Genomic DNA, 17,921 nt, shown 5'->3' with positions numbered 1-17,921 from the left:
TAGTAGAGAGAGTCACTCAGACACAGGCGACAGCTCACTGCTTTCTGTGACTCTGCAACCGTATGACAAACCTCAGACTCAGGACGCAAAGGAAGCTCAACTGGCCCAGTCCAATTGTATAAAACTAATCCCAACCACCAGATCAGTGGTTGATCTAATCAACCACCAGCTTCAATATTTATCAACAATAAATATCAATCAGTACTTATGGCCAATAGTGTGTGTGTGTGTGTGTGTGTGTGTGTTGCCAGGAATTAAACCCAGGACCTCACATGTACAAGGTTAGTACAAGGTAAGTGTTCGATTGCTGAGCATCTCAGGTCTCACACTATCCATGATCAATCTTACTTTACCTATACTCCTTATCTCTCCCCCTCAAACACATGTACAGGCTCTGGATTATTTTGTTACATTTTTTTTTTTTTTGCTGTCACACACAGCAATGCACAGGATGTACTCCTGGTTCATGCACTCAGGAATTACTCCTGGCAGTGCTCGGGGGACCATATGGGATGCTGGGAATCAAACCTGGGTTGGCCGAGTGCAAGGCAAATGCCCTACCCACTGTACTATCGCTCTAGCCCCTATTTTGAAGGGAATTCATTTATCATATTATTTCATCCACAAATACTTCTGTACAGGTTTCTAAAGGAAAGGAATCAAAAACATAACTTGTAATAGTGTTACTATACACAAACCCAGAAATGAATAATTAACAGTTTTAAAATATCAAATAGCCTGTCAAATTTCAAATTGCCCTGTTATTTTGGAAGTTTTTTTAAAGTTGGCTTGTGCAAGCAGGAATTCAAAAAAGAGCTACACATTCAATTTTGCTTCAATGTCCCATAAATCTCTTTTAATCAACAGGATTAAGAAGTGAGGGCCTTTTCACTTACCTCTCCTCAGTTTCACATGTTAAGGCTTTAACAAGTCCCAATTGTTGGAAGCTACTGAACACATCATGCCACTACTTTCCTTTCATTTCAACGTCTCTCCTGTTTTTCTCTGAATTTGAAGCATTAGTATCTCATTCTTTTATATAGTGAGTAACTTCTTCTTTTTTTTTTTTTTGCTTTTTGGGTCACACCCGGTAATGCACAGGGGTTACTCCTGGCTCTGCACTCAGGAATCACCCCTGGCGGTGCTCAGGGGACCATATGGGATGCTGGGATTTGAACCTGGGTTGGCCGAGTGCAAGGCAAACGCCCTACCCGCTGTGCTATTGCTCCAGCCCCAATATATAGTGAGTAACTTCTTATAGTTCAAAACAAGCCCCTTCCTATGAGGTTGCCAGGTATACTGTATTTATTGTGGGTCATGGAAACAGCTGTGGTAGGTCATCTCTATAAGGTTACAATACAGAGAGCGCAGGTATTTAGCTTTATTTGTCTTTGTATCTCCAGTTCTCATCATAGCAGATACCCAAGAAGTATTTCTTTAACAGAGTCAATCTACTTTCTCAGGATTTTGTGCCAAATTCTATCCATTTTCTCTTCTGATTGGAACACAGAGAACACAAAGTTCTCTATGACCATACACATCAGTAGAGGGAGCTTACTTCTAGCATCCACTGGCAAAGACAGCTTCTGTTTTTTCCTACTAAGTTCTCTTGTAAACTCCGTATTTGCAGAACAAATAGAAGTGAAGGAAACATCACCTGCAGCAAAAGTCTTCCCCACAACCTGCAAAGATAAAGCCAGTGGCTTCACAACATTCTTGTTCCGGGTCAGGTCCTGAGCGCCACTTAAATTGATTGCAGAATTAGCTGGATTGAGAATTGGGGAATCTTTAAAATAAAAGACAAAACTGAAATTAATAACGACTTAGATAGGTCAGAAATAGTTAAGTCAACAAGTGTGGGGTGAGAAACAGAATACTGGAGAATATTTTCCCCTTAAGATGTTTCAATATTTTAGGAAAGTAAATTTATCTGTAGTCAGGTTTTATTTATATTATTTTATATACTTAGGACTGGAGCGATAGCACAGTGGGTAGGGCATTTGCCTTGCATGCAGTCGACCTGGATTTGATTCCTCCGTCCCTCTTGGAGAGCCCGGCAAGCTACTGAGAGTATCCCGCCCACACGGCAGAGCCTGGCAAGCTACCTATGGCTTATTCCATATGCCAAAAACAGTAATAACAAGTCTCATAATGGAGACGTTACTGGTGCCTACTGGAGCAAATCAATGAAAAATGGGATGACAGTGTGACAGTGCTACATATTTTATATATTTACATAATCGTTATTTGAGAAACACTCATATGCTGCATGCTAGTGTGAGCTCTTAAAACATCAAGTCACTTAATACATGTAAGAATTTAATAAGTATTGTGATCTTAAATAAGATATTTATTTGACACAGTCAAAGTCAGATGATGTGACATTACAGTATCATTATGTACATTATTAAAGTTGTCTTTGCAGTTTTCAGAGACATATTTTAAGGAGACATTTGAGTTTGTCATTTAATAGTTTTTGTTTGGGGCCACAGCGGGCAGTGCTCAGGATTACTCCTGGCTCTGCACTCAGAGATCACTTCTGGTAGTGCTTTGGGGACCATCTGTGATTCTGGAGATGGAATCCAGGTCTACATGGTCTACCCAGTGTACTATCACTTAGGCCGAGCTTGTCATTTAAAAAGTGTCATACAAACTAAGTTACTGCAAATAGGAGGTTTTCTTTTTTGAGGAAAGTTGTTTTAATTATCTGATTAAACTAGATTGAATGTATCTATTTAATACCAGATACATCCAAAGGAAAATTTCTACTTGGATCTAGAAAAATAATTTCAGAAAACCACATGCTATTTCAGAGATAGTTTATAGGTGAGGTATAAACTCAACTAGTGTTTTCCAAAATGAGTGCAAATTTGCTAGATTTTACTCAAGCAAATCAGCTTAATCAATGAACACAGGAGACTTTCAGTAGAGGCGTGTTAAAACAAATGCTCCACAGTGGGGCTACATATCTCTTCATTCTCAGCAATGGAAAACTAATTATCAAATGCTTCCTTGTTAGTAGGACTGTCTTTCTTGGGGGGAAACTCCAACAACAATAGTGAATTTTGTGTTGAAATATGGAATGTAATCAAGGTAAGAGAAAATGAAGTGAAATTCATCAGTTATGCAGTTGGGGGCGGGGGCGGGAGGTATACTGGGGTTTTTGGTGGTGGAATATGGACACTGGTGAAGGGATGGGTGTTTGAATATTATATAACTGAGACATAAGCCTGAGAACTTTGTAACTCCACATGGTGATTCAATTAAAATAATAATAATAATAATAAAAAAGCAAGTGCTCCAAATAGTGAAATACTCCAAAGAATACTCATTCCAAAAGACATATGGAATGTCTGTGTTCATGATATTTGTATTAACTACCATTTGGAAACAACCAAAATACTCAACTAGAGAAGAGTATATAAAGAAAATATGGTACATATACACAATGGAATACCACTCAGCAATCAAAAGGTGAAATTTTGTCCTTTACTACAACATAGATGGAACTGGAATGTCATGCTAAATAAAATAAGGTGAGAAGAAGAAAGACAATACTGAATTGAGTTATATGTATAAAAAAAGAACAGGAGTGAGAGAGGCAGCTTGGAGGGTTGGAGAACAGTTTTTCCAGCAGGACCCTGAGTTCAGTCCCCAGTACCACAAGTCCCATGAGCACACCCAGGGATCCCCCAAGGACCAAGCTGGAGCAGTTCCTGAGCAATGCAGGATGTGGTTTGAAAAAGTAATAATGAGGGGCTGGAGCGATAACACAGTGGGAAGGGCGTTTGCCTTGCACGCAGCCGGCCCGGGTTTGATTCCCAGCATCCCATATGGTCCCCTAAGCCAGGGGTAATTCCTGAGTGCAGAGCCAGGGGTAACCCCTGTGCAGTGCCAGGTGTGACCCAAAAAGCAAAGAATAAAATAAAATAAAATAAAATAAAAAATAAAACATATCATCATTTACACTCTTTTATACCAGTTACCTTAAAAAGAACTTGTTAATAGATAGTCTTATTCTTAGAATGTTTCTTTGATAATAGATCAGATACATAAAGGTGGTTCCAGGAGTTTCTATCATATAGGCTATGTGTGCAGTAGGTTTAATACTATATAAAATTCTGAAGTTCTCTCATCTAAAAACTACCTAATGATGCATTACTCAGACCACATCCCATAAATGGCAAGTGACCATATGTATCTATGATGGAATACTGTTGAGCTATAAAAAAGAAAAAGCCCTGCCATTTGCAATATCAGAGATGGAACATGAAATGATTAAGCTAAGCTAGATAAGTTATAGAAAGTCACCATATAATTGCACTTTTTTAGAGGCAGGTAAGCAAAGTAAACAAGACAAACAGATAAGATCAAATACGGGGGGCTGGAGCAATAGCACAGCAAGTAAGGCGTTTGCCTTCCATGCGGCCCACCCAGGTTCGATTCCCAGCATCCCATATGGTCCCCTGAGCACCTGCCAGGAGTAATTCCTGGGTGCATGATCCAGGAGTAACCCCTGTGCATTGCCAGGTGTGACCTAAAAAGCAAAAAAAAAAAAAAAAAAAAAGATCAAATACTGGTTACCAATAGGAAAAGGAAGGGGGTAGAACAGTAGATAAATCAAGTAAAAGGGTCAGATATACAGTAAAGAATAGAAGCAATTGGAGCTGGAGTGATAGAACAGCACAGGGCATCTGCCTTGCACGCAGCCGACCCGGGTTCAATTCCTAAGCACCACCAGGAGTAATTCCTGAGTGCATGAGCCAGGAGTAACCCCTGTGCATCGCCAGGTGTGACCCAAAAAGAAAAAAAAAAGAACAGAAGCAATTTGGGGGTGGCAAAATAATACAGTACTTCAAGATGGTGATTTATAATTCTGTACAACTGAAATCTATAAAATATTACAAAACAATATCATTTAAATACTTTAAAAATTGTGGGTTTTTTTTTTGTTTTGGGGTCATACCCAGAGGTGCTCAGGGACTACTGCAGGGATTAAACCTAGGCCTCAGCAGGCAAAGCATGATCTCAATGATCTCTCCAGCCTGTTTCAAGAAAAGTTTTAGAGATAAAAATAAAGAGAGCAGTATACTGATGATGCTACATTAACAATTATCAAAAATTATTAATCATACCTAACATAACTAATCAGTGTTGCTCATGAGAATACAAAAGCCTGAAACGGTATCTTGTGCCTAGAAAGAGTTAATGTGCCTCTTTGAGGACCTGAATGACTAACAGCAAACAATTTTAAGGTCTACAAGAATAGAGACCAGCAATTGTACATACAACATTGTTACACTGTAGGAAACTAACATGGCCCAAGATTTCTGGTTGTGAACAGGCAACTTTAGAGGGCAGAAATCATAGGTAAGCTCACTGTGCCATTTTATAGATTGGTCATTATGTTTTAGGCCACAATTGATAGTGAAAGACTAGTACCTGCTACATTAGTTTCTATCTAGTATTTAGCAGATTTCTAAGAGTCCAGATAAATAGGTGAAATCTTATTACTATATTAAAAAAGCAACGACTCTATTTTTTAAAACAATTGAATTAAAATTAAGCAGGCTAGGGCTGAAGATATATAGAGAGTATAAAAGATAAGGTGGTCGCCTTGCACACAGGTAGCCCTGGCTCAACTTCCGGCACAGCATATGGTACCGTGAGCACCACGAAGTGATGATCCCTGAGCACTGGGAGCTAGGAGTAAGCCCTGGACACTGCCAGTGTGACCCTCAAAACAAACAAAAGGTCTACAAAGGACAAATTAAGCAGACTAATAGGCTAATTTTATTATTTATTATTATTATTATTATTATTTTTTATTATTTATTACTTGTTTATTGTTTGTGGGCCACACCCAGCTATGTTCAGGGTTTATTCCTGGCTTTGCACTCAGGGGCCACTCCTGGTGGACTTGAGGGACCATATGTGGTACTGGGGATTGAGCCCAGCTTAGTTTCATGCTAAGCAAGTGCCATACCCAACATACTATCTCTTTGACCCTAATATCTACTAAGGTTCTCTCCCTCCCCTTTCCTCCCCTCCCTTCCTTTCTTTGTTTCTCTTTCCTCACACTTGGCAATGCACACTCCTAGCTCTTCATGCAGGGATTACGACTGACAGGGCTTGAGGGGGACTATCGGGGCTGCTGAGTATTGAACCCAAGTTGGCTACATGCAAGTTCACGCTACCCACTGTACTACTGCTCCGGCCCCCCAAAAAGGCTTATTTCTAAAACTGTGAAAGGACATGAAGTTAATATACAGAAATTAAATTTCAGTATGTTAACAACTAATAAAATGTACAATCAATTTATTAGAAATTTCTGCAATTAATTTTCAACATTAAGAAAACAGGAAAAGAACAAACTAAATCCAAAAAATCAGAAGAAAGAAAATATAAATTAGATCGGGAATGAACAAAGTAAGGAATGGGTAAGCAACAGTGGAAAAGCAACAAAACCAAAAATTTGTTCTCTGAGTGGAGCAACAAAATTGACAAACCTTTGGCTAGAATGATAAAGAGAAAAAGATGTAAGTCACTAAAATTTAGAGTAAAAAAAAGGGTATCACTGACAATCTTATAGAAATTAAAAGGATTATAAAATATGCTACCATTGTGGACTGAACTGTGTGACCCTTACCAATACAGTCCTATTTTAAAGTCTTAACCTCTAGGATTTTAGAAAACAACAGTATTTGGAGATAAGATTATTAATGGAGTAATTAAGCTTACATTAGATTATAAAGATAGGGTCTTAATCTAATATGACTGATGTCCTTAGAAGAAGAGAGAAAGACACAGGAAAATGCACACAGAGTAAAGCCACATGACATGGTAAGGAGATTTCTGAAAGTCCAAAGAGAAGCCTCAGGAAAAATCACTCTTGTTGCTCTTTGACTTTGGGTTTCCAGCCTCCAAGATTGTGATAAAATAGGTTTTTGTTGTTGTTGTTTAAGTCACGCAGTTTATTATTTTTGTTTTGCCTTGTTCTGTTTGTGGACCACACCAGGCAGTGCTTAGGGCTTACCTCTGGCTCTGTGCTCAGAGATCACTCGTGGTGGGCCTTAGGGGACCACATGGGGTGCTAGGGATCAAAACCTAGGTAGACCATGTGCAAGGCAAGCACCCTCCCTGCTGTACTATTGCTCCAGCCCCCACACAGTCTATGATATTTTTGTTATAGCACCCCTAAGAAACTCACACAGATATCAAAAGAGCAAAGTCAGATAAAATAGGCAGAAAAAAAATTCTAAGGAATATACTACAAAATTACTAGAGCCAATAATAGAGTTCACAAAGGCTGCAAGATACAAGATCAATGTACCAAAATTGGGACTACAGAGATAATACAAGAGGTAAGGCACTACTTCTGTAGGCAGCTTCAGCAGCAGCAAGCTTGACTCCAATCCCCAGCACCACATATGATTGGTCCCCTGAACACACCCAAATACATACACACACAGACACAAGTTAATCGTGGGTCTGGGGAGATAGGTCAAATGACTGGACTGCATGCTCTGCATGCATAGGTTCAAGTTTATTCCCAGGCACTGCATGGGCCCCTGAGCCAGACTGATATAGTTTTGGAGGCCACTGAGCACTACTGGGTGTGACCCTGTAGGCCCTCACACCAAATGGGCCCAAGCAGCACCTCAATGCCAGGCTCAAGCATTAAACCACTGAATGTCTGGGTCCAGCATTGCCAGCATTGCCAGCAGTGAACCTTGGGCCTCTTGATCATTGCTTGGAGGCCCTTTAGAACAAACAAAAAGTCTATTGCATTTCTATGCACTTGCAATGAACAATCCAAAAATAAAGGGAAAAATTGCTCAACAGGTTGAGCGTCTACATTAGATGCAGGAGCCCAGGTTTGAGTATGTGAGAAATGATATATGTTGTGGTTATTCAATGCTACAGTTTGGAAACAATATAAATGTTCACCAACAGAGGACAAAAGTAAATGAATTATAGCACACCTATGAAATATAACTTGGAGAAGTAAAAAAAAAATTAATGGAAAATTCTCCTTGATTTGGAAAGATTGCTAAAAAATAGCAATATGAAAAAGGAGTAGTAATATGTATAAAAAAATGGTATTTTTTTCCTTTTGGGTCACACCCAGTGATGCTCAGGGGTTACTCCTGGCTCTGCACTCAGGAATTAACCCTAGCGGTGTTCAGGGGACCACATGGGATGTTGGGAATTGAACCCGGGTCGGCTGCGTGCAAGGCAAACTCCCTACCTGCTGCGTGCAAGGCAAATTCCCTACCCCATTTTTGGCTCTAGCTCCAAAAATGGTATATTTGAAGCAAAAAAAGGGGTAAAACTAAGAACCTCTATTTGCATATGCTTCAAAAGATATAAAGGTAATAGAGAAAGATACATGAGACTAATTACAGTGACTGCCTATTTGGTGAAGTCACATAGAAAGCAAGAAGAAATGAAGAAATTTTTCACTACATATATATGAATATCAGTTAATATATTTGGCATATATATGCATATGCATATGTGTTTTAAAATGTATCACTGCATCACTGTCATCCCGTTGTTCATCGATATATTCAAGCAGGCACCAGTAACGTCTCCATTCGTCCTAGACCTGAGATTTTAGCAGCCTCTCCTTACTTGTTTTTCCCAATGATTGGAGGCTCTTTTCACGGTCAGGGGAATGAGACCTGTTATTGTCATTGTATTTGGCAAATGGAATATGCCACGGGGAGCATAGTTCCGTGCTCTTCCGTGCAGGCAGGATACTCTTGGTAGCTTGTCAGGCTCTCTAAGAGGCATATATATATTTCCCTTGATAATGATGTGTCCAGGAATATGTTCACTCATGCGTGAGGCTCGGCCCGAGCATGTGGAAAGTGGCCTGGAGTGTGGTGGTGGTGGGGTAGTGGAGGTCGGCTGCCAGGGGTGGGTCCCTTGGGGCAGGGAGGGTTCTCACCTGCCCCCATCTGGGGCACCCCTGGTGTGGAGTCCAGTGGCAAGGTTATGGTTTTAAAATGTAGATGTAAATATTCAAAAAGTAAAATAAATTAATCAAAAATAAGAATGGGGCTGGAGAGATAGTGCAGCAAGTAAGGTGCTTTCCTTGCACATAGCTGACCCTTAGCTGACCCTGTTCAATCCCTGATGCTACATATGGTCCCCAGAGCTCTGCAAGGATTGATACCTGAGCACAGAGCCAAGAGTAAGCCCTGAGCACTGCCAGGTATGGCCCCCAAAACCGATACCGATAGTTATGTAAGTAAGTCAAGAAAATAAGTATAAATGACAGTTATGTCTAGATAGGCAGCTAGCAACATAAGTACTTCTTAAGTGTACAAAGTAAGATTTACTCTGCTAATAGATTAATCAAAGAACAACAAACATAAATTCATATTGAAGATAAAGTATAAAGTATAAATGTCATCACTCCCTGATCTTTACCACAATGCACATATATGGTAGCACTGAAATATTTGACATTTATCACTCATGGTTTTGATTATTTGGGAGTTCTAGCACTGTAGCACTGTCATCCCGTTGTTCAGTGATTTGCTCGAGCGGGCACCAGTAACATCTCCATTGTGAGACTTGTTATTACTGTTTTTGGCATATCTAATAGCCATGGGTAGCTTACCAGGCTCTGCTATGCGAGTTGATACTCTCAGTAGTTTGTCGGGCTCTCTGAGAGGGACAGAGGAATCGAACCTGGGTTGGCCGTGTGCAAGGCAAATGCCCTACCCGCTGTGCTATTGCTCCAGTTGGGAGTTCTAAGTGGTTGAAAATATGAGTCTGTGGTCCTGCTCAGACATGAATTTGAACTCTGGGCCACTCTCTGTATCTCATCCAGCCCTGATTCCTTCTATTACTGACTTTATATTCATTAATGGAGGAACTTGTAAGCACTGCAAGAGAAAATGAAAAATCTGTAGACATAGAAAGTTCGTTGAGCAAGTCACAGCTCCATTCTCTATGGAATTGTGGTTTGTAACTTTTTGTTCTCCCACTATTTCATTAGTTACTTGAATACATCTTCAAATTCTGGCATAATATCACATAAAACAAAAAAAAAGAGAAAGAAAATTCCCTTTTCCTCTTTATACAATAGTTCAAAAGTTTTTCCAACCCAATATCACTTGGTAGTGGTGGTGGTGGTCTTTTTAGAAAAGAGAGCCAGGAAAGGGAATGGATTGTATCAAAGCGGATATGCCCAGATTACCCTGGTCCCTGGATTACTGAAATAAGAAGAACAGAGAAGAAAAGAAATTGGGGGGAGGGTTAGTAAAAAAAGATGGACAGGAGGTACAGGGATCTGGGTCAGAGGCCTGGGGCATATTGGTGGGGTAGAGGTGTTGTTATTTGTAGATACCTAAGCTACAGAGCCAACAACACTGTAAGCATGAGATCCAAACGACAACAGCCAAACTTAAAAATGTACCTGTCAGCAAGGCAGGCTGCGATTTGAGGGAACCTGGGGATGTTGTTAGAGCGAAGGGTAGGGTTGGTGCTGGAATATTGTATATAGCTGAAACTCAGTTATGAATAACTATGTTTTACCATTTTAAAAACATTAAATGTAAAAGAAAAAATTAAAAAGAGGCCGTCTAATAGTAAGAGTTTGATGTCTGATTTTGCCTCTTAATAGCTATTTTTGGGTCACACTTGGCTGTGATCAGGGCTTACTCCTGACTCTGGCTCAGGAATCACTCTTGGCACTCTTGGGGGACAACATGAGTTGCTGGGGATCGAACCTGTGCTGGTCAAGTGCAAGGCAAGTGCCCTATGTACTGTACAATTGGCCCACCCTATTTTTTTTTAAAGAAGTAAACAGCTTCACTAGGAAATATGAGGAAGTGAGAGAGGGTAGAAAGAGACAGAGAGACAAAGGAAAGGGAGAAGATAAAGAGAGTGAGAGAAAGAGGAGCGAGTGCAAGAGAGCCAGAAAGGGCGGGGGAGGGCAGGAGAAACAGAGAGATGGGGAGACAGAATGACTGAGGGGTCATTCCCAGTGGTGCTCAGGGGACTATGTGGTGTCAGGGATTGAACCTGGTACTCCTGCAAGCAAAAGCATGTGCTCAGTCCTTCAAACTACCTCTATTCTCTTATTAAGAGAATAAATAGGCCCATGACCTGTTTATTCTCTTAATAGTCTTTTGAGGTTTTTGGTTTAGTTTCTTTTGGTTTGGGGGCGACATCTGGCAGTCCTCAGGGCTTACTCCTTTGCTCTGTGCTCAGGAATCACTCCTAGCAGGTTCAGGGGACCGTATTAAATAGGATGCTTGGGATGGAAGCCGGGTTGACTGTGTGCAAGGCAAGCGCCCTACCCACTGTATTATCTGTCCAGAAGATCTCTTTATCAGCCCCAGAAGTTTGTAATTTTAATGTGATGAGTGTTAAGTCTTTTATTTTACACTAAGTACTTTTGTCTTCACCTTTATTAAAAGATATGCAATATTTGGGATAGTCTACAGGATTTTCTAAAAGTCTGATAGCTTCACCTTTCCAGCTGATATTTATAGTGTGGAAAGCAATCCAGTTCTACTTGTTTCCTAAATAAGATACCTGTATTTTCCTTTGTTGTGATGGGGGGACGTACAACTAGGGTTGCTAGTATGGTGTCCTTGGGATTGCTCCAGGAGGTGTTAGGGAAACTGTTGGTGTCCGGAGCCCACCAGGAGTGATCCCTGAGCGCACATCCAGGAGTAAGCCCTAAGCACTGTGGGGTGTGGCAGACAGACAGACAGGCACACACACAGGGCACCTCCTCCTATCAGATGCCCTAAAGTGCATCTAAAATCACTAATTCCACAGTTAAATTACCACATTTTGGTTTTTTTTTTGTTTTGTTTTGCTTCTTGGGTCACACCTGGCGATGCATAGGGGTTGCTTCTGGATCATGCACTCAGGAATGACTCCTGGCGGTTACTCAGGGGACCATATGGGATGCTGGGAATCGAACCCGGGTCGGCCGCGTGCAAGGCAAATGCCCTACCCGCTGTGCTATGGCTTCAGCCCCTAAATTACCACTTTTATCTCTACAACGGATACACAGAATATTGGTTCAACACAGAAACATTTATTTTACTCCAAGTCAGCAAGTGTCTTAATTGTTTCATCTGGCAACTGAGGGAACCTTTGCAAAAACTTGACTCATAAATTCCTCTATTTAGAGCTGCATTTATTTTAAAAATATATTTCCTGGTATAATTAAAACTCCTACTTTTTATTAGCATTTAAATATATTTTCAGGTATAACTGGTTAATTATATGTTTTGCATATATTTACCTCTCCCTCAGGAAAAGCAGCATGTTTTGTTGCTCATTTATCTCTCTCATGGTTTTTATGTCAACAGAATCATCTATATATCACCCTACTTATCCACATAACACCATACATATCACCCTACATATCGACAGAATCATCCTACCTTGAATCATTGGTCTTAGAACATATAAACATTTTCTAAATTTTTGTTGGAAATAAGTAAACATGTATAAAAATCATCATCATCATTATCATCATCATCATCATCATCATCATCACCATCATCCCATTGATCCTCGAATTTCTCGAGCAGTCTCAGTAATGTCTCCATTCGTCCTAGCTCTGAGATTTTAGAAGTCTCTCTTTACTCGTCCTTCCCAACGATGCCGCACTGGAGGCTCTTTCAGGGTCAGGGGAATGAGACCCACATTGTTACTGGTTTTGGCATATGAATACAACATGGGGAGTTTGCGAGGCTCACCCATGTAGGCAGGAAACTCTTAGTAGCTTGCCAGGTTCTCCCAGAGGGAGAAGTAGGCTATAAGATGTCACAGAGAGTCTCTTGCCCGAGTGCCTGGCTGTCTCCCTTGGGGCCTCTCAGAGGGGGTGAGCTCTAACTTCCCTCCCGGTTCGTAGCAGAGCTCTCGAGGCCGAAGACCTCCGGAGCCTAGCCACAGCCATGCTCAAGGCCCCTCTCCACACATTCGGACGAGCCTCACACATGAAGGTACTGGCAGAGGAACCCAGGTGTGTGGGACCCAGGGCTGAGACCTCCAAGCCTGCTCAGATCGAGACTGGGCCTCTTCCACCCAGATTTCCCATTTTCAGTAGCTAGGTGGTCACACCCAGGGACTGCCCCTGGCGCCCTGTAATCCCACCGACAGCCAACATCCAGATGTATAAAAATACTTTTTTTTTTCTTTTTGGGTCACACCTGGCGATGCACAGGGGTTACTCCTGGCTCTGCACTCAGGAATTACTCCTGGCGGTGCTCAGAGGACCATATGGGATGCTGGGAATCGAACCCGGGTTGGCCGCGTGCAAGGCAAACGCCCTACCCGCTGTACTATCGCTCTAGCCTGCTATTGTTGCTAACAAAATTTATAAACACCTCATCTTGAAAATAAGTAGAAAAAATATATACTAGCTCATCATTTCACACCAGTTTGGAAGAGGACAGCAGAATAGTGAAATAAATAAAGGCAACCTTCCTCCTCTTTTTGTTTTTTGAAGGCAACCTTCTTTCAACTTGCTGTGGATGGGTGAACACTGGCAAAGCACCTAAGCAAAATAGTACTTCACACCAAAAAAAAAAACATAATTGAAAAAAACCCTACACATTCTTTAAAAATGCTTTCCTTCTTGTCTAAGCTAGAACCTGGTTTTGAATAATGTTCACAAACCCTGTTGCAGTGATCTTTTTAGCTACAGCCCTCTAGCCTTTCTGCTACCTAGAAGCACTGTGTCACTGCTAGCATTTACTTGGACATCCTGTACTGCTTATCTGCTCAGTACCAGATTGGTCCTTCTGCTCATCCTGCTTGGACACTCTGACCTAATTTTAGGCACTAAAATTTTGTCTATTTTTAACAAAACTCATTTTTTTTAATTGCATCACCATGAGATACAGTTACAAAACTTTCAAGTTTGAGTTTCATCATAAAATGATTGAACACCCATCCCTCCACCAGTGCACATTTTCCACCACCAATGTCCCCAATATCCCCCAACCCCTCTCCCAACCCTCCCCTGCCTCTATGGCAGACAATTTCCCTCATACTCTCTCTCTACTTAACATCTTTTGTATCACCAGAAGTAAGATCCTGTATTCTTCCATTGTGACCTTCAATCTTACCTCCTTGGGACTTACATTTGAAGTCCAGTTGGTACAATATTCCCAGTGAATGATCCAATGAACTGTTATAGCCCAACCCTGGAATTCCAGTATTTATGATTATGCCCCCAATCCATGTAATCTGATAGTTATGAGCAAATTTCCCCTATGTCTAGACTTTCACTTACTGTTAGACTGCTCTAGAAACTTTTCCTGTGCTTTTGCTAAATTTCCTGTGAAGTGTCAGCTTTTTCATCCATCCTTCGCTCAGTATAGTCAGAACTGTTGGGATTTGGGTCCTGGTCACCCACACATTGAGCCATCTCAAGGTTGAGGTGGATTTTTTTGGTGGGCTGGACCACATCCACTGGTGCCTTAGGTGCAAATCCTGCCTCTGTGCTCGACTGATTCCTAGTGGTGCTTGGGGACCATCTTCAGTGCCATACGTGCCATAACTAGAACCAAGGTTGGCCACATGCGAAGTAAGAACCTTAACCCCTGTACTATTTCCCTGGCCTACACAAGGTTGAGTTCTTTTTCATTTATATTTTTGGGACAAACCCTGCACTGCTCAGGGCTTACAGGGGTCACTCCTGGAAGGGCTTGGTCAACCATAAGGGACACTGGAAAGTAAACCTGAGTCAGTCAAATGCCTTACCCAGTGTACTATCTCTCCAGCCCCTTGAATACTAATGGTTACTAATTTTAATAACAACTTAAACAATATCTTTATTTAAAATATCTACATTCAAATAATACAATGGTAACTTTAAAATGCTTTATAAATATCTACTTCCTAAAACTCCAAAAGGAAATCCCCTTACCTGTGGAAAGGAATCCTGATTTGTATCCATTAGTTGTGCCATTTTCTGGGGTTACAGTTGATGACACTGAAGAGTTTGGTTTTATAGAGTGGCAAGTAGCAGAGGATTGTCGGCTTCTACATTCTGGAAAGGAGTAAGATCACATTGTGTAAGGAGACCAATACTTGTTAAAACAGGCATTAAAGCATAATCTATGAAATCTCTAAAATAAATGGCTCTCCTTTAAGTGGCACTGAACTTCTCTATGAGATCTCTCTTCTAATCCCACTGCAACAGAATGTGCAAGATGATGAACACAATTTGTCTTCCTTGGGCAAGACATGTACAAAGTAAAGAAATGGAAATAAATTAAAATCAGACTTTTGTTTCTCACAGACTAGGATCTAGAGGAAAAGTTACTATAACCAAGAGAGTTCTGCTAGTTCTATGGGGAAGGTTGAGGCTGAACTATGAATGATTAATAAAAAATCCAGTAAGCTTTCTCAAATATCAGTTAACCTCTTGTCCAGGATTGTTTTTAAGTGGAGAACAGTGACAGAGACTCCATCTAAGCTACCTCCAACCTTATTTACTCTACCTGTTCAAAAGCAGAAGCACAGAAAAATTTATAGATAGGAGAGAAAAATTAGCAACGGTCCAAAATACTATTATTTGGTTTTATTGAAATGAATGAGTAGAAATTTAAGAGAATTACTGATCAAGTAATGTCAAGTTTCACTGGGGGAACTGGGCCACACCCAGTAGTTCTTAGAAGCTACTCTCAGCTTAGTGCTCACGAGTATTACTTAGAGAAACAGGAAGCCTGGAGACTGAACAGGGGGTGGCCAGTTGGCTGCATGCAAAAAAAGCACCTTAACCTTTATACTATCTATCCAGACCCTATCAAAAAGTAAACATGTGAATGAGTTCCTAGTATAACACAGTAATAATACTTTGCATTGATTCAGGTAGGTGGTAAATACCATAACAAACTGTAACTTCTTTTTTTTTAATTTATTAAAATTTATTTATTAAAATTAATTAATATATTTATTACTATAAAATAAAGGCATACAGCTGCTTATTAAGATTACATTTGATATAGCTGCATTTTTAGTTTCACTTAGGACTGCATCAATAGCACAGTGGGTAGGGCGTTTGCCTTGCTTGCTGCCGACCCAGGTTTGATTCCTTTGTCCCTCTCGGAGAGCCCAAGCTACTGAGAGTATCCCGCCTGCATAGCAGAGCCTGGCAAACTACCCGTGGCATATACGATATGCCAAAAACAGTAACAAGTCTTACAATGGAGACATTACTGGTGCCCGCTCCAGCAAATTGATGAACAACAGGACCACAGTGCTACAGTGTATTTTTAGATTCACTTAGGAAAATGAGTTTTAATATGACAGTTCTATACATTGCAATTAGATTATAATTTTGGTAATAAAACCAAATGGTTTATATCCTGCACTTTCCCTTTTTTGTAATATTAGCTAATTCTTTACTCAGTTTCTTGTTATAGTTTTATTTTTTTGGTGACACCCAGCAGTAGTCGGATTCTCCTGACTCTGCACTCAGGAATCTCACCTGGAAGTACTCAGTGGACCATATGGGATGCTGGGGATAGAGACCAGGTTAGCTGTGTACAAGGCAAATACCCCTCCCTACTGTACTATCGCTCTGGTCCCATTCTACTCAAACATTTTTTTTTATTTTTATTTTTATTTATTTATTTTTAATTAGAGAATCACCGTGAGGGTACAGTTACAGATTTATACACTTTTGTGCTTATACTTCCCTCATACAAAGACAAACTGTAACTTCTAATTAATCATATTAAATATTATTTTGCAATAGTTTTCAAAGTTAACATGTGAAAAAAATAAATGGTTGTAAATGACAAAGCTAAAATGTCCAGTAGAGAGTGCTTAAATTTATCAAAGATGCAGAAGTCAGAAATAGTTTCCTGTAGCCTACTATCTTTGGACCTTCCTTAAAGAGATTTTTTTCATCTTTAGTTTTGTTTGTTTAAAATTCTGTAAAAGACTCTAAGAGAATAGAAAGGGGGCTGGAGTGATAGCACAACCCTGGAGGATAGGGTGTTTGCCTCGCACACAGCGGACCCGGGTTCGATTCTCAGCATCCCATATGGCCCCTTGAGCACTGCCAGGACTAACTCCTGAGTGCATGAGCCAGGAGTAACCCCTGTGCATTGCCAGGTGTGACCCAAAAAGCAAAAAAAAAAAAAAAGAGAGAGAAGGGGAGGAAGGAAGTGGAAAAAAAGCCAAGAAATCTCCTGGATTGTGGGAAGAACTTCTCTGGGATTCCTAGCTTTCATATTTTGACCTCAAAGTTTATCTCTACATCAAATTTACTATATGTATATATGCATAGTGATATTATGTTTTTTTATATATGTGAGTGTATGCATATATTATTTCAGTTCTAAGTAAAATAGCAATTGTTCTAACCAAACAGTCCTAACCAAATGACTAAATAATCAAATTAGCAAATGATTAAATAATCAAATTAGCAAGTGATTCTAACCAAAATAGCAAAATAGCAACTTATTTCAGTTCTAACAAAATATCCACACTAACAAAATAGTTATGAGGTCCCAGAATCCACTCACTCAGGATATCTCTATCACAAGTCTTTCACAAATGTTACTATTTTTCACCAGAAACATGAAGTGTAACTACAAATTAAATAAGTTAAAAAATTCTTATGAAACCAAAAGACTGAAGAACACAAAAACACACCAGTTCAAGAAGCAAAGGTAATATTTATCCTATTTTTTATCTCTTATTGGTGTTCATGACGTTGAAAATGCTCTTCTCAAGGAAAGTTCTCTAGACTTATTAAAATTAAGTTATCCATAATTTACAATAGTTATGATTTTGTGGCTGCAAGCTTTAATTCCTGATACCTGATATAGAACATGTACCCTTTTCTTAAGGAGCTACATATAACTTCATAAGCAACCAACAGTAACTACAATAAAGATTCAGGAAAATTTGCA

General features: G+C 40.1%; 1 protein-coding gene across 1 annotated transcript in view; it reads right to left on the bottom strand.

Moving 5' to 3' along the window:
- The window catches only part of GREB1L (GREB1 like retinoic acid receptor coactivator), a 273,408-nt gene that overhangs the window by 83,630 nt on the left and 171,857 nt on the right, over positions 1-17,921 (bottom strand). The window contains exons 7-8 of the mRNA XM_055126772.1: positions 14,921-15,043; positions 1,658-1,786 (exon numbers count right to left, since the gene is read on the bottom strand). Coding sequence (XP_054982747.1) covers positions 1,658-1,786; positions 14,921-15,043 — 252 coding nt within the window. The remainder of the gene's footprint in view (positions 1-1,657; positions 1,787-14,920; positions 15,044-17,921) is intronic.

Source organism: Sorex araneus, chromosome 2 (genome assembly GCF_027595985.1).
Source record: "Sorex araneus isolate mSorAra2 chromosome 2, mSorAra2.pri, whole genome shotgun sequence".
NCBI classification, from domain to species: Eukaryota; Metazoa; Chordata; class Mammalia; order Eulipotyphla; family Soricidae; genus Sorex; species Sorex araneus.
Note: the sequence above shows the minus strand (reverse complement) of the source record. Positions and strands in the feature narration are given on the sequence as shown.